At 40.6% G+C, this 25,883-nt stretch overlaps 1 protein-coding gene across 1 annotated transcript; it reads left to right on the top strand.

Annotated features, from left to right (window-relative positions):
* Positions 1-654: 654 nt before the first annotated feature.
* On the top strand, positions 655-25,282 carry YWHAG (tyrosine 3-monooxygenase/tryptophan 5-monooxygenase activation protein gamma). Its single transcript, XM_006201395.2, has 2 exons — positions 655-976; positions 21,872-25,282. Exons 1-2 carry the CDS (start codon positions 890-892, stop codon positions 22,526-22,528), a joined length of 744 nt encoding a protein of 247 aa, XP_006201457.1. The 5' UTR covers positions 655-889; the 3' UTR covers positions 22,529-25,282.
* The last annotated feature ends 601 nt before the right edge of the window (positions 25,283-25,883 follow it).

The following is a 25,883-nucleotide window of genomic DNA, read 5'->3' as shown; positions in this document are numbered from 1 at the left end:
GGTCCAAGAACCTCAAGGTGGGGATGGGGAGCTGGAACCTTGTCGAGAAGGAGACAGCCCCCCAAGGTTTGGCTCCTTAATTCAACCATCCCTCAGGAAGGCAGCACCCTGACAGTTTGGAGCAGTAGTGGTCGCGCCCTTTCCCCCCAGTACCCCCTGGTCCTAGTATCCTCCCCCAGTAATTTCCCGGAGCATATGGGGCGGGACCGTGAATCAGCACTCGCTGGGACAGACACAGCCTTCGTCCCCGCCAGGGGTCCCCAGCGGCCGAAGAATTAGACGCCCCCCTCAAACCTCCTATGTCTGCGCGCCGTGACCACTGGGAGATGTAGTCTTGACCGCCCCTTTGTCCTTGATCTCTTCAACGTATCACCCTGCCCAAGGATGAACTACAACTCCCAGTGGTCCAAGCGCGGCGGGCCTGGTGGGGTGGGGGTCTGCAAGAGGAGGAGTAGGGGGTCGTCTGGAGAAGCTGGGGCGCAGCAACCCGGTGAAGTGGAGAACGGAGATTGTTCGAGGCGCAGCAGAGGAGGGTACGCTCAGAAGGCGGTGGCGAGCTGAGTAGGGGAGGGGAAGCCCAAAAAACGGAAGGGCCGGGGCGGGGCCGAGGCGGGGTGCGCGGGCGGGTGGGCGGGGCCGTTGCGTCACGCGGCGTGGGCGGGGCCGCAGGGGGTTGTCCGCCCGCGGCACGCACAGCAGCCGCAGCCGCCTCGCGCCCGGTCCTGCGGTCGCAGCTCGAGTCGCAGCCTCCGCGCCTCCGCTGTCGCCTCAGCTGCTCGCTTCGTGGGTCGGTTCTTCCGGCACACGGGCTCCAGCCGCGCCGCATCCGCCCCCCCGAGCCCTTTAGGCCGTCCCGGTCTCCTATCTCAGACCGATTCAGCCCGTGAAGATGGTGGACCGCGAGCAACTGGTGCAGAAAGCCCGGCTGGCGGAGCAGGCGGAGCGCTACGACGACATGGCCGCGGCCATGAAGAACGTGAGTTTCTCCTCCCCTCCCCCCGCCTCGCCCCAGCTCCTTCGCAGACGCGGGTCTTCGTGGGGTTGGCCCGAGGGCTAGTCGCCTGTCGCGACTGCAGATTGGCCGCCCTGAGGGGTTGGGGAGGGTCCCGATAGCTCTGAGGACCCGGGTGTGACGCGGCCTCTCCCCGAGCGTCCCCCACGGCCGGCGGCGCTGCCTCCTCGGCCCTCCCCGCGCTCGGGCTGGGGCGGGGTCTTGCAGGGCTGGTCTCGGGAGCGGGGTCTCTGGTTGCCGCGCCTCCAGGTCTGCTGGGGACCTGTGCGGGGGCCGTGTGCATCCTTTGTGCCCCACTTCCCCTCCTCCCAGCCTGGGCGTGTGGGGGCGGGGGACCGCATGGATGCGGTTCCTCTTTTCTCCCTGGTGTCTGGGCGGCGCCTTTCCCATTCACTCAGCAGGTCTCTCGGTTTTCTAATATTCCCCCCCTCCCCAAATCGCCCCACTGCCTCTCCAGACAGATCCTTTAGAACCTCCCCGGAAAAAATGTAGGCTTTCCTGAAAATCTGGGCTCAGTGGTGCAAAATCGAAACCTCCTTGCTCACGTTTTTCTTAACAAAAGGCTCCTCCTTTCTCCATTCCCCAAAGTAAGCCCTCTTGCTTTTAGGAAGGGGAACGTTTGTCTCGCTAACGTTTTCATTGATTGTTCTCAATATGTCATCTTTTTCGTAATGTTTTTGTGTTGAAAGGGTACGTATTGTCTTTAAAATAAAGGTTGTGAATTTAGTGACCGATTCAGTTTGTGACATATGCTGTTTCTTTTTTAAATACAGGCACACATCTGTTGAAATTCCTATAAGTTGAAAAAATAATCTCTCTGATCTGATATTGCAAACAAAGCGATGGTGGGAGGCAGTATCAAGTCATTCCAGAAGATTCTGCATTTGTCATATTGCAGAGAGCCTAGACTGGGTGGAGGCTGGGAGGAGTTATTTTAAAGGGGAAAAAGTCTTTTTTTTTTTTAAATTTGTTTTGTTAAATGCATCTGAAGCTTAAAAAAAAAAAACTAGCGCATCCTCAATGTTGATGAAAAGAGAATACTGATCTCCAGTTGTCGCATTTTGTCTTAGATAGATGCAGATTCCTGCCTGTATTGCACCATTTTGTCAGTAACACTACATTTATCTAATGAGTGGTCAACCAGTTTAATATTAGAGGAGGGGGGAAATACTGAGCATTAATAAATGCAACATGGAAAATTATCTAATGATTTAGGTTTCCCACTATCTTAATATTTAACTTCCTGCCTTATGTAACAAAGGTTTTAAAATGCATCTCCAGTGTGCAGCGGATGCAGGAGTGTACCTTGCACATTTAAACCTTTTTAATGAAGCAGTATGGTGTTATAGATTGAATAACTTTACTGGTTTACAAAAGATGACAATGTCATGCTTTTATATTAAGCCAGCTACATTAACAAAGATTTTTAGCTTGTTAAGGAAGAGAACTGGTTCTGAAATTGGGAGTACTGCTGTAATAAAATATTAAATATTGCCACAGCTCAATTTGAGCTCTTTAAAGCTCGGAGTATATACATTGCACTTTTAATGGATATCAGTATTGGAAATACCTTTAGTTCGTGTTATTTAGACTCTTCTAATTTTTCCACATTTCTAGTTTCACAGGAAAGCGAGTGACCTCGCACCTATATCCATAGCAACCCAGTGATGTCACACACAATGACACAGAGGCTGCAATGCACCCAAGGGCTGATAGGGAGTATGCAAATGGCATTTGTCCAAGGTAATGCAGAAATTAGCAGATAAGGCAGGTGGAATTAAGCACTTTATCTTCCACCAGATGAGAGTTGGTCCCCATTTATCCCTAGATATGCTCATCAGTGACCTCTAGATATGCCTGTTCACCTTCCTATTTCTAGTTTTCTCAGAAGTTTATAAAATATATTCATGATTTTAAACATTCATCTCACTGTTAAAACTGGGCATTGAATGAATAAATACAGAAATTTTAAACAAGGATGTGTTTTGTGGTCATAGTGCAGGGGCAAGCTGTATACATGGGTTTATTGCAAATTAACTTGGCAGGTTTTAATAAAAACCTTTAAAAAATTATGACTTCCTACTGGGTCATTTTCAGTAAATGTTGGGGAATGAGAATCCGTTACAGAACACTTTAGCTTAGTATTTGAAAAGGTTCTCTTTTGCTGTGTTTATGTGTCTGCTCCTTGATGGAGTGTGGAGGAAAGAAAAGTTTATAAAATAAAGCAGACCTTTTTCAAACCTGTGTACTGTGACTTTGAGGAATTAGGCAGACTTCTGACCTTCATTTTCCTCATCTATAAAATGGGTCAACACCTACTTGGAAAAGTTGTGAGGATTAAACAGGAAATGTAGATGCTTTCAAAAGGTAACTTTTTGAAACTTTGTTCTTCCCTCTGTTTATAAAAGTCATCTCATCATAGAATGTGGGAAATACAGGAGGAAGATACAAAGAAAAGTTTGAGCACTCAAGTGAGTTCTTCTAAGGCTGAGATCATCCAGATGGTAGAGTGGTTGCATTTGCGTTTAATGACATTAGCCTAGTAATAGTTAGGGCCTGTGATAGTTGTATATGGGTGACCAGGATAGAAATGTATGCGGTATTTTGAAAAGGAGGTAAGAGGGAAGTTTAGTCTTTCAAGACAAATATGTAGGCTTACATTTACACCTAGATGTTTTCTACTTATTAGACAACACAAACCTGTCCTTTGGATTTCAGTAGCCTCTTGAGAAGTTAATATTATAAGTAGGCTACTGGTATTTGTTGGGGGCGGGATGGGGGAAGGTTCTGGGCTACTAAATTTGTTGAAGTTACTGGGTTAAATAGTTTATCTCAAGGGTGAGGGGGTTAGTGGGTGGCAAGAGGCTACCTTAATTATATTTTTTAAGAAGTCTTCCTAGTGGAATCGATACACTTTTATAATTTTTACTGACTTTAATATTCTGTTTTTCCTACTAGCTCTTCCAAGAGGCTAGATCAATAGCCATTATCACTAATGGAGTAATGACACCTCTGCAGACTCTTCAGAGGTAGAGTCCTGCCAGCCATTATTCTAAGTCATGTGATTTCACTTCTCTGAAATTGGGGTGGAAAGAATACAAATAACAGTTTGCTTTTTATGTTACCCTTTGCAATAACTGAAATGACTATTAAATGCTTTTTCTGATTATTTAAAAGATTTCATGTGTCTTTTGAATTAGATTGAGATAAAAGATATTGCTCAAAGTGCATCCTCATTACAGTCCTTTGGATTAACTCCAGACCCTGGAGAGGATTTCATCCCCTAGTATTTGGAGGAACCCTTATTTATTTATTAAACTTAACTCTGAATTATTAAAGAATGGAGAAAATGATTCTGGTTTTATTAAGGTAAAAGTCATATGACAAACTAGCCATTTTCAAGTGTACAATTCAGTAGCATTTAGTATATTTACAATGTTGTGTAGCCATCACCTCTAGAGAAAATGAGAAAATGGTGTTTTTAAAAAGTGATGATGGTCTGACTATAGCTGGCTGAATTTCAAAACATGATTACTGATTCAGGAATGTGTCAGTAATGAAGTGCTCACAGCCAAAGGTAATCAGTAACCCTTTGTTTTCTAACATCTGAACCTTTTCAGCATAAATGGAAAAAAGGGACTTATTTTAGCTAGATTTGTGTTTCCATTTAAAAAGTTAAGGGTTTAAAAAACTATATGATGCTCACTCAAATTAATAAGAACAAGTTACCTGGAATCAGAGCAAACTCTTAACTATTTGGAGATTATAGGAATTTGGCTGGTGTTCTTATTACTCATTTTCCACCCCAAGGCTGACTTTGTTAGACATGATTGCCCTGCTGGGTGGCAGGGGTCCCCTAGTGGACACTGTGCAGTGTTTAAAGTGGTGCGCTGTTAAAGCATGGGATTCTAAACCACAGTGGACTTCCTGTAAATGAGATGTAAAGTACATCGTTTTGGTGCTTCTGAGGCTGCCAAGAACAAATCACCCCCAATATCAAGCCCTAACCCTTTTATCTGGCAGGGGATCTGATTACTTCTGTATTTCTACCAGGTTGCATGAGATTCAGAAGAAAAAGCGAAGACCACTTTATGGGTCTAATAGTCAAAAGAGGGGAGGGAATCACACATAAATCACTGTCTTATTTTCTAAATTCTGTTTGCTAGAGCTTGGCCAGATACTCAAAACTATAATTATGGGGGCCTCTATTTTTGGTCTTTCTAGGTTATGTAGGCTACCAACATAAGCTGCCTTCTGGCATTTCCTCTCATAATCATTTTTCTGTTGTCTTCCCTAAATTCCATTTAGGTGTCACCTGTCATTTTGGTTGCTACCAAACCAAATCGTCTTACTTTAGGTTGGCACTTGCAGAAATCCTTGAAATGTTGATTTTACTAATTTATAAATATGAGTAGTTAAAAAAAAAAGTTACATGAAAAGTGATCAACAGAAATTCCCAAAAGAAAGCTTTAAGATAGGTGGTTAAATTGGTTTGGTTCCATGATTTTGCAGGCACAATAAATATTTGTAAATCTTAAGGACTTTGCATGAGTCTTTATTTTTCTCCTTTTAAAAGAACTGGTGATGTCTAAGCCAAATTTTTGTCAGAATCACTTATAAGGATGTGTCCCACAGAGGTAGATTTTTCTTGACCCACGTTGAATAGTGTTAATATAATAATGGTGCATCGCATTAGTTGGGTTGTGAATAGGTGAACAGAAATGAGAGGATTCTTACATACATAGATTTTTAATAGGACATTAAAAAATAGTTTCCGGATAAACTCATTGCCCTTATTCTCAATCTTTGGAGTACTGTCTTATTTTTGGAGAGGTGTAAAGCCAAACTTAGTAGGACCCAGGTGTAGTGTCAGCTTTTCCCTCTTAATGACTCTGCTACTAGAACAGGGGTGCCAGGCCGGGGAATGTGGCAGTGACAGCAGTGGGCAGCTGAACATGTGGTGACGGTAGTGCAGGAGGAATCCCTCCTCCCCCTCCCCCCAGCGCTGAGTGTGAAGAGCAGCTGTGCTGCTGTGGGAAGTGAGAGAAGGCTAAGAGGTAACAAGAGGAAGGCTTTGAAAAATGCAGGTTTGTTTTAAACTTCTTTAGCTTTCTGAAAGGAATTATTAATATGACATTTAAGCTACCATCTTCAAATAACCAAAATCTAGGAAACAAAGTTGCCTAGGGTGCCAGTACTTAAAGGAGGTAGAAATAAGCTTCAAGTCTTTTTGACTGAATTGTTGGAGTACCATTCAGTTCAGCACAGAGCTTCTCTTGTAGCGGGCTAACATGAAATCGTCCATGAGTATGTCTTTGCAGTGAAGGCCCAGCATGGACAGTCCCATGCAAACAAGCCCATACTCCAGCTGTGACATTTTTACTTGAGGCTCTTTCTGGCATGGATAGACTTGTGGAGAGGTGTTATTTTCAAATCATACTCCACTCTTCACATGTGACTTAGATCTGGTTTTTCTAACTATCTGTGTAATAAAAATAGAGTCTTTTAAAGTTTAGAGACTAGATTTTTCCCAGTAGGTTGAAAATGACCCAACTGTAAGGACAAGGGGAATTAAGATAGGTTAAGAACAGCAGAAAAGCACTCTGAGACAAGGAAAGCTGGGTGGGAGTGAGGGGACAAGTGAGTAAGGAAGGAAAATTCTAGAATATCTTGAACTTGGGGATGCTGTGATCTAAGGGAGACTGGTTTTTGGAACACTGTCATCAGTGGGACTGACTACTGATGACAAAAATGCCTGGCCTTTAGGACCCTAGAAAATTGAGGGTAAATGACAAGGATCACCATAATAATTTCTACAGGGTTTAGGTGTGCTTTTGTACCTTGCCTTTTTCTCTTGATATTTCAAGGGTATTTTCTTCTGTTATTAGTATTTTCAGTGGCTGAACAGTACTGTAAGTGTGTTATAATTTAATTATTTTTAATTTAGCACTTAGGCTGTTTCCAGATTTGTAAATAATATTGCCATGAATATCTTTGTGGTGAAATTTTTCAAACAGATTGTATATTAGGACAGACACCCAAAAGTGGAATTGTTGAAAGAATAAGAATAATTTTTAAGGAACTTGAAACCATCACTAGTGCCGGTATTTATCTCTTAAAAGTTTTGAAACGTAATTGTTTAGATATTACATACACGTGGTTCAAAGTTAAAGGATACCCTATTGCTCTTTCTGCTTCAAAAAGAAAAAATGAGATTGAAAACTTGACTGCTAGATTACTTGCAGCGAGTCTCTGCTTTCTTGTGGTTGGAATGAGTGCCTTTTAAAACAAGTTAAAAGGAAACAACTAAGACTGGAACTTTCAAATATATGCAAAATAAAGATAGTAGCATAATATAACCCCGTTTACCCAGTCTCACCATTTGTCAGCATATTGGCCAATTTTGTATCTATATACTTTCCTACTCTTCTAGTCCCCATGGGATTTCCCATCTTGCAAGATGGCTTTTTATTGACCTAAAATTACTCCTTATTTGCCACAAATGCCCCAGTTGCCAGCGAGATATCTTTACATTCAAATTTGGCACCCTCAAAGTGTAGCTTCTAGCCTAAAGCATTTAATCCAGATGGCAGATAATTTAATTTTTTCCTTGATTTAAAAATGAGTGTTTCCCTTCAGTTGACATCCAAGTGTTTCATCCTATCAGCCTTTGCTCATGAGGAGACTGGATGGGTTGTGAATGGGGAGACGAAAGAAGATGCTGTCTGTAGGTTTAGAAAAGGGTTCTGTCGTTACAGGACTGTTCTTCATTAATTTTACTGCCCCCCCCCCTTTAAGAAAGGGCAGTTAAGGGAGATATCTTCTGTCAATTCTGGCTTTTATCCCCAGTCTGATAGAAGTGCTAAAACCCAACTGATTTGTTGAGGATGTTGTGGGTAAACAGGTTTTGCTTTTGTTTGGTTCTGTTTTTTGCCAAGCATTTTAAATCATTTTTGCCTTAAAGTCAGTATACTATTGGTTGTGTGTATGAATAGGTAGGTAGGAGTGAATATACTGCCGTTTTATTTTTTATCATTTGAAGGTCCTGCAGAAAAAGACTAGATTTCTGGAACTGGATCCATTTAGTGAGGAAGGGAAAACAATGTGATAAACTCCAAACAGCTATAATAATAGACTGAATTTTAAAGCTCGCATTAAATATGATTCTATTGACATTACTTATTTAGAACTTATGTCTAGCATGTAGATTCTCAAAAACGCTGAATTATAACTATTTCTTATTTGGAACTTAATGATACTCTTGCCTTTTGATCAGATTTTTCTGTTTAAAATCTGGCTATATATACATACATATTTTAATAAAGGATGACTAAAATTAGCTTTTTAGCAAGCGTTTGTATCTGTTGTGAAAATCAAGTCAGTACCATTATTTACTGAGTTGTTACGGCACAGCATTACTCTGAAATGTTGATGAGTTAACTAAGCATTTGGACCATAATGGAAAACCTAGGGTACTTTTTTGGTATGACTTATTTTTTTACATCTGTTGTGTAGATTTCTGCATTGACTATAATCTTTTGGGGAAGAAAAAGAGATTTTAAGTTACACATTCTTAGATAAAATACTGCAACATAGTTGGATATTTACTATCACTTGAGAAGCATGTTTGTATACTTTCCCTGTTTAATTTCACATTTAGGAAGTAATGGCTCCATTTTACATGTGGAAAGGTTTTAAATAATTTGCCTAAGGCTTGAATTAAAAGTATTTTTTCCCCCTAAATCTCTGGCTCTTTTAAAAGGCTTTTTCAAAAAGTGTCATAGGTAAAGTGTATATGTGAATACTGGTGATCTTTTAGCTGTTGTCTCATTGATTTGTTTCCATTAATTTTAGTCAATGTTCCATTGTTCATGGAAGCTTCGAAAATCCTCCAAACTGCTGCACGTTTAGTAGTATTCCATTTAGTTGTCCTTGAAAGGGTGGTTATATAGTCTAGGTTTTAAATACACAGAACAAACTTCTTTTAGGACAGTCCTAAGAAAAATTACTCAATATGAGTATAATCTGGTTTTAGAAAACATTTGGTCCCATGATTATGGTATGTTTTAAGTACAAAGGAGAACTTGCAGTTTTTAGCATAAGGAGGTAAGTGTGGTTTTTGTCGTTTGAGTCTTAATAGGTGTTGCTAAGAGGTCAAAGGATGCCACTCAAACTGAATGGAAGAGTATGTCACTTGAAAGAAATGGGAAGCTGTGATGTTTTTATACATCAAAATTAATATAGTCTTGTGTGGAATCCACAAACTGGAGATGTGTTTTGAGGGGATTTGAGTGAAGATTAAAGGAAGAAAAGAATGCTAATTGAATATTTTGTTAGTGTTCTAGACGGTGGAAGAAATGAAAGGTACTCATCCAGAAATCACATAGGGCAGATAGAATTGTGAGGGGGGATTATTGAACATCTATGGGAGTATTCCACACAAAAAAAGTGAACGTCAGCCCAGTGCAGTGGAATTGGAAGAGGACGTTGTAGTCACCCTGGGCATCGGGAGATTTAGAGAAGTGAAGGCGGAGCGGTGTCATCCAGGGGGACTTGAGATGGGGGACAAGGTTGAAGACAGGAATGTCCCAGCAGAGGGAATAGCATTGTTCAGTTTCAGAACGTACAAGGAGCAGGTCTGTTGCATTACTGCAGTCCCTGTTGGTTGCACTGGGAGAATGCTAGGAAATGAATCCAGAGAGATTAATGGGGGCCAGTTCACAAAGGTTCAAGTGGAGTTTGGGTGTTTTCTTAAGCTATGGAGAGTCATTGAAGGATTTTAGGCAGGGGAGGATCATAATCCAATTTTTGGTTTGGAGAGAGCATTGGCAGCAGTGTGGAAATTGAATAGGACAGTGGGGCAGAGAGAGGGACAGAGACTGATTGGTATTTCAGGTCTAGTCTGAAGGGATGAGTACCTGGTCAGGGACAGGGAGGGCAGATTTGAGAGAGAGAATATGACTAGAGATGAAGAGGAAGGAGAAATGATGGAGGTAAAGTTAGTTGCTGTCATGCTGTGTTGGAGGAAGCATTTAAGTGGATTTAAATAGAGACATCAGGCTACAACTTAATACATGAAAAGCCCTTAGAACAGTATGGGGCATGGGGTAAGCGATGTGTTAATAGTGTATTATTCATTAAGTAAACATTTATTTAGGAACCTCTAACGACCAGGCTCTAGCCTAAGGCTGGGAGAAGGTAATATCCCCTGCCCTCCTAGAGCTGATGGTCTATGAATTCATGACAGTTAAAACTAAGTGTAATCAGGTTACCTAGGGAAAAATCAAGAGTCAAAGGCAAATGTGAAACCGGGGGAATCACACATCAGTAGTGACTGGAATGAGGAGGAAAACTGTAGTTAGTGATAGAAAACCAAACAAGAAAGCTAACAAAGGGATGAGAGCATCAAGAAAGGGTGATCAGTCTGCAGTGTTGGATTCCTTGGGAATTAAGATTTAAGATGGTAGCCAGGGGAGGGTATAGCTCACTGGTAGAATCCCTGCTCAGCATGCACAAGGTCCTGGGTTCAATCCCCAGTACCTCCATTTAAAAATAAATAAATAAACCTAATTCCCACCCACCCCCAAATAAAATAGATTTATTGAAGACATAAGAGAACTTAGGGATATGTGAGGTAGGAAGACAGTTGATGACAGTGGTAGTGGGGTGAGGCGTGGGTGAAAGGTGAGGAAATGGTAAGGAAGTGAGGCAGTTAAAAGGCATCATTTATTTTAAACCTGAACTTAGTCTACATGTTAATGGGAAAGTACAGAAAAGAGAATGACTGATGGGAATATCTTGAGAGGGAAGAAGCATCTTGTTTGCATACAGGAAGGAGGCAGTGGTAGATGCAGTTGTTTGTTGAGTAAAGGCCATGAAATTGCCTTGTCTGTGGTCGCCTTTTTCTGAAGAGGCCAGAATGAGCAAGGATTGCCAGGCAGTGAGTGCTAAGGGCCCAGCTGAGGTTAAAAGAAACTTAGTTTGTAGTGACTACAATCTATAATTTTTTTGTTGATCTCTCCCTCCCTCCCCTCACCTGTATTTTGGGTATAAGAGTAGAAAGCAGGCTGGGTGGTTCTATTGATTGAACGTTTGGGTGTTTCAGAGATGGCGTAGTAGGACAGGGTGTAGGAATGTTGATACAAATGCGAAAATAATTGAATTAGATGGATCTTGTTGAACCTCAGAAGGAAAGAATAAAGTGTAGAGGGACAGGGCTGAGAGGAAAAGGAAGTGGGGTTCAAGAGCAAGTCTAGTAGGTGGGAGTGAGGACTGGTAGGTAATACTGAAGGATAAGAGTTTGCTTTTTAAAGTGAATGGTTGTGAATGAGGCCAGAGGTGTGGTTTGGGGATACATATGTTGTCAGAATTGATGAAATGACTGAACTGGTGTTTATAATTAATTTGAAGGAATAGCCTTGGATAGCGAAGTGGAACCCCAGGTAAACAACCCTAAGGAATTGAACATGACATTGATTCCAGGAGAAACTTTAGAAACAGAAAAGACACGAAAGAGGAGATGGTGGTGAAGGAGTCAGTATGGATTTGTATAAGATCCTGTGTAACTAATTTTGATTTAACTAATTTTTAGAACAGAGTTCTCTGACTGCCAGCCAAGGGAGCTCTAGAGTATTAGTATATTTGCTCTGAAGTTGGGGTTATAGGATGAGCTGCAGAGCCTTGGCACATGTCCCAGTTATTAAAAAGTGAGATCAGACTGGAGCAACGGGTGGAATCTGGGCTAATGAAGTGGCCTTAGTTTTTAAATTTTTTGGGGGGGGTGAATAATTAGGTTTATTATTTTCAGTGGAGGTACTGGCGATTGAACCCACGACCTTGTGCATGCTGGGCACACACTCTGCTACTGAACTATACCCTCCCTCTGAAGTGACCTTATTTTTGCTTCAAGTCCTGTACCTTGGCCCTAAAATTCAACTGTTCCGTTACATTTGGTGCAGATGACACTTAACAATGGCCGTGTTAAGATTAGTGTTGTTGTTTTTTTAATCAAACTACCTAAAACAAGTATTTCTGATTTTAGTTCTGTGGACTGGCTGGGTAGTTCTGGCCTAGGCTTGATCCAGTGAGGCTGGATGAACTACAGTGGTCTTAACCCCATGTGGGGCCAAGGCCACTTCATGGTCTCATCTCCAGGTTAACCCAGGTTTCCTCAGCTTTGGAGGGTTCCCATTAGTGAGCCCCGATTCACAAGCACTTCTCAGGCCTTTGCTTGCCTCACGCTTGCTAACTCTTCAGTAGCCAAAGCAAGTCACATGATCAGGTTCAGATTATAGAGGTGGAGAAATATATTCCAATTCTCAATGCAAGGAGCTGCAAAATCATATTAAAAAGGAAGGGGATACATACAGGGTTGGAAAGTTGTCTGGACTGGATACATCCTGTGTAGATTCATGTCACTTAACAAACATTCAGAAGTGACTGTTTAGGTACTGTGATGATTGACAGATGAGTGAAGTGTACTCCCTGCCCTTAAGGATTTCAGTCTTTTGGGGGAAAAGAAAAGTATAGAGTCGCACCACAGGCATTAGAAATAAGCAGTGTAAAAAGTGCAAGGTGAAAGTTACTGGTACACAGAGGAAGCAGTAATTAAGTTCTGCCTGAGAATTCTGCAGGCATTAGGAAGTATCTGAATTAGGACTTGAAGAACAACATATAGGGAATTTTTCTTTATGGATTCTGGAAGTGCATTTTAGGTAGTGGGGAAAGCATGAGAGCAGGGAAGGACGTAATATGAGGAAGAGTGTGAGACCTGGTGTGGGTAGTAATGACTTGGAGCGGGGTTTTTCTACCTTTGCAACATTGACAGTAGGACCAAATTATTCTTTGCACTTGCACGGGGCTGACCTGTGCATTGTAGGGTGTTCAGCAGCATGCCTGGCCTCTGCCCAATAGATAATCGTCTAAATAGAGCTCTTTTTAAGAATGCACTGTACCATGGTTTACACAGCACTTTCACGTACACCAGCTTGTTTAGTTTCTTCTCCCTCCGCCAAAAAAAAAAAAAATCTATGGTAAAAACTAGTGGTTGTAAATACTAGTTCATTTGTGCTGAATTCAGAACATAGCCTGGTTGGTTAAAGTTTGAAGTATTAATATCAGGCAGAAGAATACTGAGCATATTTGGGGGAAAGAGGATGGTGGGGGAGTTGTATCCTGATCATAGAAACCATAAGTAGAGAAGACCTAGGGGTATAAAGACTATCTTTACCTACTTGAAGAATTGATTCTGGCCCCAGGAAGTAAAATTCTTAAGGCCAGTGAATGGCCATTGTAAGGCGATAAACTTGGCTTTAGTGTGAAGTCACGTTACTTCTGAAGTTAATACCTAGCGGTGGATTTAAGTGGAATTCTCACAGGTGTACAAGTAGAAGGTGAAAGACCTTCACCCAACAGGGCCTGCCAGAGGGAGAGGAGCCCAGGTTTGGTATGTGTGTGTGGCTTATCTGCACTTTGACAAGTTGTTATTTTAGTTTCTCTCCTTGACTTTTTCCCCCATAATAGTGAAATTGAATGCTTCATAATGAAAAATAACCCTGGTAGGGAATGTAAAATTCTTACCCTTTTGAAGTTTGCTTAACTATACCTGAGCAATAAACAACAATCTTGTTCTCATTTTTGGAAAGCATGTTGAGAAATATTAATGTGTCAGACTATATAGTTTATTTGAAGTCACAAGAGGAGGATTAAATATAAGAGGTAGATGTCTGTGCTCTATTATAATGAATTTTCTTTGTAAAAGCCCACATATTATGAAGCAGGAATATTTGGAGTTCTGAACTTGTCAAACAAATGAGCTAGTATTTAATTACTGGTGTGTGAAAGTGCTGTATAGACTGTGATTACTGTCACAGTTTTTTTTATAGCTTTATTGAGATACAATTAACATACCATACAGTTCACCCACTTAAAGTGTACAGTTCACTGGTTTTTATTATGTTTACAGTTGTGTGACCATCACTATTATCTCAATTCCAGAGCATTGTCATTCCTGCAAGAGAAACCCTGTATCCTTCGCAATCACTGCCAACAAATCCGCTCTCACCTTAAAAAAAAAAAAAGCCCTAAGCAACCACTAATCTACTTTCTGTTTTTATAGATTTGCCTGCTTGGGACATTTCATATAACTGGAATTAACACAATGTGTGGTCATTGGTGACAGGCTGCTTCTTGTTTTGTTGTTTTTAATATTTTTTTTATTGAGTTAGTCATTTTACAACGTTGTGTCAAGACAGGCTTCTTTCATGAGCCTAATATTTTCATTGTCATCCGTGTTGTCCTGTGTATCAGTACTTTCTTCCTTTTTGTGCCTGTTCCTTTTTTGTGTATAATATTCGAGTGTATGGATAATGCTACATTTGTTATTTCATCTGTTGACATTTGGATTGTTTCCACTTCTTGGCTGTTTTGACTAATGCTGCTGTGAACGTTTATGTGGACCTGATATTCATTTCTCTTATTTATACCTAAGAGTGGAAATACTGAGGCATGTAGTAACTCAGCATTTTGAGGAACACTGAGCTGCAGTTCTTAACCTGGAGAAATAGGTATGTGTGGATCCCTGAATCTTTGAGGGGCAGAGGTAGAGAGTATTTTACAGAAAGCTTCTCCTGCTTGGTTAAGAACCAGTCATATTATAGGGGAAAACACATGGGGTTTTTGAACCATGAAATTTGTATTCCATTCATTTGGCTCTGAGCCTTAATTTTCTGAACTTTAAAATGGAAATAACAATATTAAATCATAAAATGTTATCTGGAGGGCCAAAAGAGGAATTATAATTTTGGTGTAGAATTCATTCCTGAGACCACGAAAGTTATTTAAAAAAATATGAAATAGATGAATACTTAACATGATAGTGAAATATCTTTTAAACCAAGAGGCAGTGTTTAAGAATGCAACACTGACCAATTATACTTCAATTTGAAAAAAAAGAATGAAATACTGGAAGCATTCCATTAAACTCAAAACAAAGATGCTCATTATAAGCATTATTAATATTGTCCTTGTCTGTGCAGTAAGATGTGATACAAGTATAAGAAGTATAACCATGGGAAAGGACAAATGACATTTGGAAACCGTAAGATTAGATGGGGAATAAACTGGAAGAATATTAGAAATAGTAAGTAGTTCAATAAAACAGGGCTGAAATCTGTAGTACATATTTTATGTGTCAGCCCTAATCTGTAAAAGATGAAAGGTTTTTATATAACTAATAAAAGTTTTTTGTTTTTTTTTTAAGATGTTCTTGGTGGAGGTGGGGTGGTGAGCACAGAGCAGCAGATGTGGGTGTGAGTTGTTGACATCAATAAGCTTGTTTAGGGGGAGGATATAGCTCAGTGTTAGAGTGCATGCTTAGGTCCTGAGTTCAAAGTAAACAAATAAATCTAATTCCCCCCCACACACAAATAAGCTTGTTTATATAAAACTACTGGCTTTGGGCTTTTCTGGAAAACTTGGTTTTCAAAATTAACTTTAAACTTTAATGGTGGATGTGATTGCCTGGATCAACCATGGAGAGGGTTTATTTGAATAGGTACCACTGGTAACAGGTCAAAATTCAACCTCCTCAGCCTTGACTGCCTCCCAGCCACATTTTCAGACCATTCTAGAAATACACTGAGAATATACAAATACTTTTTTAATGGATACCTAGAAATCCATTGTATGGATAATCTAACCAGTCTCCCATCGAAAGACTATTTAGGTTCCAGACTTCAGCTGTTACAAATGATGCAGTGAATCAAATGCAGTTTCTAGAAATGGAGTGTCAGAGTCAGAAGGTCTTTTAGTATTTGTAATTTTGATAGTTGTTTCCAAATTGCCCTCCATAAAGTTTGCACTAATTTATGGTTTCTAACAATGGATGAGAAAGCCTGTTTATCCACACTGTCAGCCTTCACAATGAGTCATCAAAGTTTAAGTTTTGCCAGTCTGATTAAAGAAAAATTAACATTTATACAGTGAATGAGATTTCGTACTCTTGTTTTTGGTTTTTTTTTTAATCGTCTGTTCCTTATGCTCACTTTTCTATTACTGATTGGTCTTAAATTCTTTGTAGGAGTTCTTTATGTATAGACAGACCTTGGAGATATTGTGGGTTCAGTTCCAGCCCACCACAATAAAGCAAGTATCACAATGAAGTGAGTCGCACACATTTTTTGGTTTCCGAGTGCATATAGAAGTTATGTTTACATGTCTTTAGAAAGTACATATCTTAATTTAAAAGTACTTTATAGCTTAAAATTGCCAGCCATCAATCTGACAACACAAGTTTGCCACAACCCTTCAGTTTGTAAAAACTGCAGTATCTGGAGTGCAGTAAAAGAAGGTATGCCTGTATGAAAGAAATTAGCCCTTTCTCTGATAATGTTGCAATGGTTACATCATCAGAGACTCAGTGGGAGTAAAGGGCACAGGATTTCAAACCAGAGGTCCTGAGTTTGTGTCCCTGCCCTGCTGTGTGTGAGTGGTGTAATTTTGGGGGAAAAGTCAATTCATTTCTCTGCATCACACCTGTATAAGTGTCCACCTTGTGAGGTAGTTGTGAAAAGAACATAGGATTTGGTGACTATCAGAAAAGCCTAGGTTCTCAGCCAGCTCTCCTCATCCCTGAGACCTTGAGCCTGGCCCTGTCTTCACAGTGTGGTGTGGTGGGACACATGGTCAGTGTTTGTGCTTGATGAATTATCTGATAAGCAGTGGTTTTTCTTGTCATCAGACCTATGTGACATGTCATTTCAAGTTTCCTAGAATGAAATATGTATTGGTCCCCAAGACTACCCCTAGATTCAGTGATTTCCTAAGGCTCAGCATGTAGCTGTACTGAAGGCTATGATTTCTTACAGTGAAAAGTACAAAGCTAAATCAGGAAATACAAAGGGAGAAGGTGCTTGGGGCAAAGGTCAGAGTAGATCAGAGGAAACCAGGCACAAGTTTTTAAGTCTTCTCCCAGGGGACTCGCACAGGCTGCGTGTGTGAAACATTCTGTACTAGGAAGCTCATCAGAGACTCAGTGCCCAAGGGGTTTATTGGGGGCGTGGTCAGATAGGCACTTTCTGCCTAGCACATACCAAATTCAAGACCCTCAGAAGGAAAATAGGTGTTTAGCATAAACCACATTATTACACAAACAATTTTAAGGACGGTGAGCCATTTTTATCTGGGTTTGGTGGGAACCCTCCCAATATCCCAAGTTCTCAGATGCTAGCCAAGGGTCAACTTTGCAAGCAGACCTTTCTAAAGATAGCTGTCTTAAGCCTGTTGTGTTAACTCTTTTCTGCTTAGACAGTAATTCAAGTTCAATGCATTTTGCTCAAATATGCAAGATAGAACTAAAGATTATTTTCAAAAATTTTGGTTTATTATTTAATAGATCACCTCTAGAATACATGATAATTATATTCAAGCAGAAATGTCGCTTTTACTTATAGTGGTTCATTCTGCTGCCTGCACAGTATACAGATAAACTATCTATTATGTGGACATTGATGCCCAACTTGTCATCTTTTCATTTTCGGTGTAGGGTGTTCATATAGTAATCACTGCATTTACCCTTTTCATAGCCTCTTGGCCCTTGCGGGTGACCAGGTGATAGTTCTTTAAACCTAGAAGGACCAAAAAAAATGCATGACAGGGCCAAACGTTATACCTTGTGTCTACTAACTTTAAAAAAAAATAGACTATTTTTAGAGCAATTTTAGGTTCACAGAGGGAAGCAGAGAGGTCTCATATACCCCCTGCTCCCGCATACGCACAGTCTCCTCCACTGTCAACGTCTCAGTATCCCAGAGTAGTACATTGGTTACAGTTGACTCGTTATTACCCAGATCTTTAGTTTTCATTGGGGTTCGGTCTTGGTGTTGTACATTCTGTGCATTTTTATAAGTGTATAGTGACATGTATCCACCATTGGAGTATCATACAGAATAGTTTCATTGCCCTAAATATCCTTTTTTTCTGCCTGTTCATCCCTCCTATCTTATTTTTTGGATATGAGCTTAAATTCTTTCCTTGTGGAGATTTTCAGTTTCCCTTAAATCAGCTGTCTTATGTTCACCACTGTTAACTTAGTTTATAACTTCTGTACGGGATTCTTCACAACAGAAGCACATTTTAAAGTAAACTTAATTCAGGTTTTATTTAAGAAGGTTAAACGTTTGAAGTTGAATTCATTACAATTTAAAGTTCTTGATAAGTTAAAGAAATTGTGAATGAATTGGTGTGCTCCAAGACAGGGTGAGAAAGGCATCTAAATAGCTTTCCAGGAATCTCAAGGGTTGCTACTCTTAGGTAGAAAGGATTTCTCTCCTCATCAACTCTTAGGGGAGAACAGTTGATAGTAATTAATACCTGATTGCTTAGCAGCTGGGATTTGGGGAGTTCTGTTTCTTAAATAACAGAATAACAGGTGAAAATAACAGATTTTTCTAACCTTTTTGGCTGATAGTTCGCTATCTTTAACTCACTAAAAGAAATTTGAACTTGAGCTAGTGTCATAGGAGTTGAGAATGGAATCCTTAATTTTGTTTTTAAGCAGAACGTAAAATGCTGGAGAACTTAGAAATTATCCACATTTTCCAGTGGCCAAGACAGTAAATTCTGGGGACCATGTTTACAAGTGTTGATTCTTAGAAATAGTTCAGTGACTGTTTTGAAAAACATTACCTTTCTTCCCAAATGATAGATATTTCACACTTTCCCACATTGAATAGTCATTCTGTCTTGGTTAAACCTTTTTTGGACACTATGTGAATAATTGTTTGATCTTTTGACTTTTGAAGCTAGTATGGTTGAGATCCCTTTTATTTTAAAGTGAAAATCACATTAACTTTCATACAAGTCATTTTGATCTTAAGGATTTCTATAAAATTCTGATTTAAGGTTTTTAGAGAAATTTACTTTCCTTTGAGCAGACTTTTTAAGAGTTAAAGGTTTTTCCCTCTAACTTAGTTTTTCAATGGCAGAGAACAGCTAGGTGTGTTCCAAATGTGGTTGAGTCACTCTGTCTAAAGGTAATACTGGCATTTCATAATCTCCATGTTCCAGTCTGTCTGAGGCAACTGGGCAAACTTTATGTAAGCACAAGTGGCTACCTTTGGGCTCTGCAGCCGAACATTTGCAGCAGGAGGAGATCTAACGGTATAGAGTGCTGGTGAGGTCATTTGAGCTTTAAATAGTTGCTGGCTCTTGAAATAAGGACAGCATGATTTAGGGGAAAGGCCAGAACCCGATCTCAATGGCCTTAGGCTCTGTGGCTTCTTCCATTGGAGGCAGTTACCACATTATCACTAGAGGCCGCTAGTCTTCAGTGTTTGCACATTCAGTGAACAGCGGTAGGTGTCCTGTGGTACACGTGCCTAAGGCCTACAGAGGCCTCAGCTTGTTTGAAAGCTAGCCTGGGGAGTTATTCTAGGCAATCTGATACTAAAGTTTATGGAAAGGAAGTGATGTAAGGTAGGTAGCTAAGGACGTTTGAGTTTAGACTAGAGAATCGGTTGAAATGGAGACGAGATACTTGATACAGGAAGAGAAGCGAGGAGATGATGGAAGAAATGTAGAGGCCTCCTATGGTGAGAATTAAAATGAAGTAAATTATGCAAGGTATTCTCAAAAGTAATTGCTCGCATCTCTATAGCACTTTGTCAGGGGCACTTTCATTCGTCTGATACACCCTTATAATAACATTATGAAAGAGGCAGAAATCTGTCTTACAGATATGCAAACCAAGGCCCAGAGAGATGAAGTAGCTTGTCTCAATATCGTTAGTAAATGGTGGGACTGGAAAACCCCCATCTTCTGGATTATCTGCATATACATCAGAAATCCACAGGAGTGACAGTGGTCTGAGGGCTAGGAATAGTTTCTCCAGAGTCTAGAATATATGGAGAATTGGACTGTGAGATGATACGGCTCCTATTCAGGGGAAGCTGTGTTTCCACAGAGGGTCGGGAAGGGGGTCAGAGAGTAGAAAGCACCTCTCTCCTGGTCTCCTTCTGCTCTGACGTCCAGTAGAACCAAAACCCTGTTCCCCTGCTCTGCGTCTGTTTCACCTCTGGTATTAGAGTGGAGAATCAGTACTGTGTAGTAAAAGGTTAACATAAGAAAAGCCACTAATGAATTTAGGAATATTTGAGTGTATGTTTGCTGGGTGTTGTGAGAGTTGGTAAGCAAAGCATGATCAGTTTACTCAAAGAAGGAATTGCTTGCAATAAACTCCTAAGTATGATCTGGTTTACATTCTGATTTAATTATATCTGAGAAATACTGTGTAAATTACAGGACCAGTTTCATTAAGCATAACCCTCTCCCACCCAGCCCCTTTATAAAAGAGGACTACATACCGGATGTAAATGATTCATACATAGATAATGGTATTATCTTGGTATCCCAGACCCCCCCCATATAGTTTTGCATATCTTTTTGGATTATATCCCACTATGGTTCACAACTATAAGTAATATAACGTTATGTGGCTGCTGTGGTTGATGTACACAGGGATCAGAGTAGCCAGTTTAACTCTGGGCGGGAGGAATAGAGATGGAGAAGATATGGTAGAGGACATGAGTATAACTTGGTCCTTGACAGCTGTGTAAGTATTTTGTAGGCACGAACACTGGGAAATGTTCTAGGCAGAGGCAGAAGAACAAAAGGTAGAAGTGTGAAGTTTTTTTGTTTTTTTTTTACAATTAACCATGCTTACCCCTGGAGCACAGGTACATGAGACGATGAGGTGAGAGAAGCATCTAATCTTGTCTATTGTAAGACTTAGGAAGTAGCACATGATCTAGCGTTCCTGATGTTGCCACTTACCTAGTATGTACCTGTTTAGATATGGTAGTTAACCAGACAAATAAAAATGTGACCTTAGAATAGGGAGAGAGAAAAAAAAAGCTCTATCCTTGTAAAATTTTGTTGTCAGACACTTAGAGATGTCTGGCTCTGACATCACAGAAATCAGGTAATATAAATTAAATAAGTGCAGTGTTAGTCACTTGATTTAATTTGTTTACTATATGCACTTGTTTGGTAGTCATAAAAATATAAAACATCAGTGTACTGTTCCTTTAGTTTCCTTAAGGCCATTAGTCTTTGGGACGATGAAGACCCTTTAGAAATGCACAGTTGAAAGAAGCATTAATTCCTGTTGGTCGCCTCAGCTCAGAAATGCCCTTGCTCACCTCTCTGTCGTATTGCTAATTGTATTCAAACACTAACAAACACATATACCCCAAGTTCTCAGTGGTCAGAGTCAATCCCATGCCCCCAATATTGACTTCCTTTCTAAGCTTTGTAATTCATGATTGCTTTAACATAAGAGCAGAAAAGTTTCTTTGTTTCTCAAAAATCAACTTGAAGCTGACTGTATTTCCACCAAGGGATGGGACTGAAGTTTGGTAAACAGGGCAAGATTAGGAGGAAGCTGTCTTTCTGTTTTCTTAAAAAAAAAAAAAACTGATGGGGTATATAAGCCATCTATAGGATTGGTATGTCTGTAATGTTACATGAGAGAACTGTTGACCTTTTGCAGTTGAGATCAAAGTTTGATCTGTCATCTAAGAGCTACACTTGGTAGTTCTTCCATGGAACAGCTATGTAATAAGCATGTGTATCCTTTTCTAGGGAGGAAGCAGGGGTTCAGGCAGCATTGATCTATTTGCAGTTTCTTTCCTTCTTTGTTCCACCCCCATCCCCCTTCCATACACCCACACAGCCTTAACTTGTTTGTTAATTACTTTAATCAACTGATAGATCTCTTTGTGTTTTAGTGGCATTAAGATGTGATTAACCCAACTGACATTATCAGTACTGTAACAGCTCTTTATCCTTTCCCCCTAACAGGTGACAGAGCTGAATGAGCCACTGTCCAATGAAGAAAGAAACCTTCTCTCTGTGGCCTACAAGAATGTGGTTGGGGCACGTCGTTCCTCCTGGAGGGTCATTAGTAGCATTGAGCAGAAGACATCTGCAGATGGTAATGAGAAGAAGATAGAGATGGTGCGAGCTTACCGCGAAAAGATAGAGAAGGAGTTGGAGGCGGTGTGTCAGGATGTGCTGAGCCTGCTGGATAACTACCTGATCAAGAATTGCAGTGAGACCCAGTATGAGAGCAAAGTGTTTTACCTGAAGATGAAAGGGGACTACTACCGCTACCTGGCCGAAGTAGCCACCGGAGAGAAGAGGGCGACCGTCGTCGAGTCCTCCGAGAAGGCCTATAGCGAAGCCCATGAGATCAGCAAGGAGCACATGCAGCCCACTCACCCCATTAGATTAGGCCTGGCCCTTAACTACTCCGTTTTCTACTATGAGATCCAGAACGCCCCGGAGCAAGCCTGCCACTTGGCCAAGACCGCTTTTGATGACGCCATCGCCGAGCTCGACACTCTCAACGAGGACTCCTACAAGGACTCCACGCTCATCATGCAGCTTCTCCGCGACAACCTAACGCTCTGGACGAGCGATCAGCAAGACGACGACGGTGGAGAAGGCAACAATTAAGGCCCCCAGGTGGACTGGCAGCGCACGCTGATGCTACTACTGCAGTCTTTATTTTTTTCCCATGAGTTGGGGGTCGGGTGGGGGAGGGAAAGGGAGGGGTGACCTTCCTAGGGAGAAACCCACGACCTGTCCTGTCTTTGATCGCCTCTTTGACATTTTTGCCAAAATACCACTAGTGGAAAGTCAGGCTAGCTGTGCTGGTATTGGAATAGCAGCCTCACACTGGCATATGGACTGTTCTGTAGATTAATGCAAGTGGAGCTGTCTTTAATTTAACTTATTGCTAGAAAATAGGGTTTTAAGATGAAAAGAAAACTTAAAACGGAATGGCCCTCATTCAGTAAGTTCTGTGGTTCCAGTAAGGATTTTTATGTACATATGCTCTTGTCTTTTAAGTTTTGGGTACTTTCTATCTCACCTGTTTAGCTGTGCGTTTTTTTCAGGGTGTACTCTACCAGACATGGAATAGCTGAAATCCCAAGCTGATAGACTTAGAACATAAGGTATATTTTATCCTTATGGTTTAGGCCTTGCCAGTTTTCAGAAGTTTCTGATTAGTTGACAGTATTAACACTAAATTGCAGTTTACAGTATTTCTACATTACAGCCATATGTAACATCAAGCCATTGATTGTGTATTTTTCTTTGCTAGTTATTTTGGCTTTTCGTCCTTATTGAGCCTTATCCAGGTTGGTTTTGCTGTTAATCTGTCTCCTAGGCCAAAAGGCTTGCCTGAGGAGAATCAAAGCTACTTTAGGTTTTGGTTACTAGGTGCTTGGCAGGTGGCTGTGGGATTTTTGTCCTTCTTTCTTCTTAACTTAAATCCGCCACAAAAATTATTAGTCACTTTAATAGAAACGTTAAACACCGCAAAAATAGAGAAAATTCAGGTCTGTATGTCATTTGTGTTGGTATTTTCAGAGAAATCCTGATTTTTAAGCTGCCACAGCTCCTTCCTCAGGGATTACACTGCCATCTCCCTCTCACTTGAGTCTTCCCCGCTGTACCTATGCTGATGGCACGCACTCGGTTGGGTTGAAAAGCTGTTGGGGTATAGAAGTTGGTGATCGTTTTGAGGAAGTTCGTGGTGCAGTGTGAGAAAATTCAGGTGCTAGACGCTTACTGGTAGAAAAATCCTAAAGGAAGAGCTCTAGTCATAAACATTCTGTCCAATTTTGGGAGCCTTGTGTGTCAGTTTTTCCTCCCTGAAAACACTCCTTCCCCAAATAATCGTTGTAGGAAAATAAACTATAATCATCAGATAATAAATACTTAACTCCTATTTGACCAAAACTTTTTCTATGTATTTTTTTCTTTTTAACGAAAGCATAGACATTGGAGATTGATCTCACTTGTGCAGTCTGTGCACATTTTAGAACTGAAGGAAACCATGATGCTATTTCCACAAGTTTGTCTTCAGTTAGCCTTAGGTCCTTTGTTCTCATTTTGGATAAGTGTTTTTGAAAACACAACCCGTTGCACGTGCGTTCAGCCTTTTTTTAAAATAAGATCAGTAACAGCATGAACTCCCGAGATAGGTAACGACACCAGACTTGTTTGTTTCTTTGTTTTATTTAGGCAAGGAGAGGAATAAGTAATAATTGAGGAAAACCTGACAGTTGCTTTTGCTAAAACCAAAATGGAGCTTCCAGTTTTGAAATGAACACGTTGACCGAGATCCAGGTGACAGTGAAGATAGAAGAGTGTGACGATGCTCTGTAACATCGTGTGGCACAGTTTACCCAGCATGACTTTCCTTAGAAGGTCCCCTCCATATGCTAGCGCGAAAGTCCTGATTAACCGAACCTACCAGAGGAACTAACAGAGAGCTTTATAGTTTCTGTGCTATAACAAGGGCCTGAAGTCCATGCCATGATGGGAAAAGGTTTGGGGTGGGTAGGTGGGGCTTTCCTTAATTTATCTTCATGTCCAGTGAGCAGTGTTGTGTCCTTCCTTGTAGCATTTGGAAATGATTTACTGGAATTACAAAACCTATTTTTATTTTAAATTTCAGCTTTGGCTCTGGCTGCTTTTTTAGAATAATGCAAGATAAAACCGTATCTGAGGGCTGAAAATGAAGAGGGGATGGGAGACTTGATATTTAAGCAGCTTGAATGGTTTCTTTTCTTTTCTTTATTTTTAAAGAAATGCACTTGCCTATGATACTGTCCAGTGAAATGATTACTCCTCCATTACTCTATTGATACAATATTGTGCATGCTAGTGTTGTATTTCTATACAGTAGCTTGAAATTTATTAACTTATACTGTAGGTGTTATGTATTCCTATGACAAAAAAAACTAAGTCTTCAAATTTTTAAAAGTTTTTTTAATTTAATTTTTCCTTTTGGGGGTAAAGTTTGCTCTACCAAATAGTGATCGTAACAAATTGATCTGTTTTGGATGTTGCTATAGTGACATGCAGTTATATATTTTGTTTTTAAGGGGGGGAGCAAAAGAAGCACCAGTGTTAGCTTAATCTTAATGTCTGGTGTTTGTCATGGTGAAATTATAACTATTACAGTGTAGGAGAACAATGAGTATGTTCTCTGAATGAGCCTTTGTGCTTTTTGTCATGTTATGCAGTGAACTATTTTTAAGGTCTAATCAGTGATTATTTTTCCAACTCCGTGTTTCTCTAAGGAATTATTTCACACACGGACCATTCTTAGCAGTTTTCCTCAGTGATGGAATATCATGAATGTGAGTCATTATGTAGCTGTCGTACATTGAGCAAATAAACTTACAGATCTGATGTCAGTGCCACTTAGTTTTATTTAAATGAGTGGAAATTTTCCTTTGCTTTTGAAGATTTGATTGGATATGGGTGTTCTCTCCCCTTCCCCCACTCAAAGAATGAAGTAGGGTTGGGGGAAAGGGGCAAAACAGTATGTATTGGAAAGTGCCTCTGTCTGGGAATCAGACTTGGGTTTACTGACCTTGAAAAATGATGGCACCTTTGGGGTCTGCATTGTGTCTGGTACAAAACAAACCTAAGTTTGAATCATGGCTCCTTTTGATCCTTGGGCAAATGACAAAACTTCTGAGCTCTGGGGTGGGGGTCTAAATAAACTGGGTCACATGCTGGTTAAGTATCTCTCAGGTGCTGGTTGGAGATCTCGTTATGCCTTAGATGAGGTGATTTATAGATTGGGGTATTTTAGTCCTTTGGAGGCAGTTGGCAGCCTTAGCTGGTGTGGACTGAGCTCTCACCATCTTGCTGATGGCAGCTGTCAGAACGGGCCACAGCTCAAATCCACATCCCTGGATGTAGGGGTGGTTCTGCCCTGACCAGCTGTGAGGCAGGGTTCGTCTACAGGGCAGAGGCTTTCCTCCATCAGCTTGGGCCTGCTCTG

This window comes from Vicugna pacos, chromosome 18 (genome assembly GCF_048564905.1).
Source record: "Vicugna pacos chromosome 18, VicPac4, whole genome shotgun sequence".
In the NCBI taxonomy this organism is placed as follows: Eukaryota; Metazoa; Chordata; class Mammalia; order Artiodactyla; family Camelidae; genus Vicugna; species Vicugna pacos.
The sequence above is the reverse complement of the archived record's forward strand: the minus strand, read 5'-3'. Positions and strand labels throughout refer to the sequence as shown.

What these genes read in the sequence shown, in the direction of transcription:
- YWHAG (XM_006201395.2), top strand. Translation starts at nt 890, where the DNA reads ATGGTGGACCGCGAGCAACTGGTGCAGAAAGCCCGGCTGGCGGAGCAG. An exon ending in TGGCCGCGGCCATGAAGAAC is followed by an intron (nt 977 to 21,871) that starts GTGAGTTTCTCC and finishes TCCCCCTAACAG; the next exon opens with GTGACAGAGCTGAATGAGCC.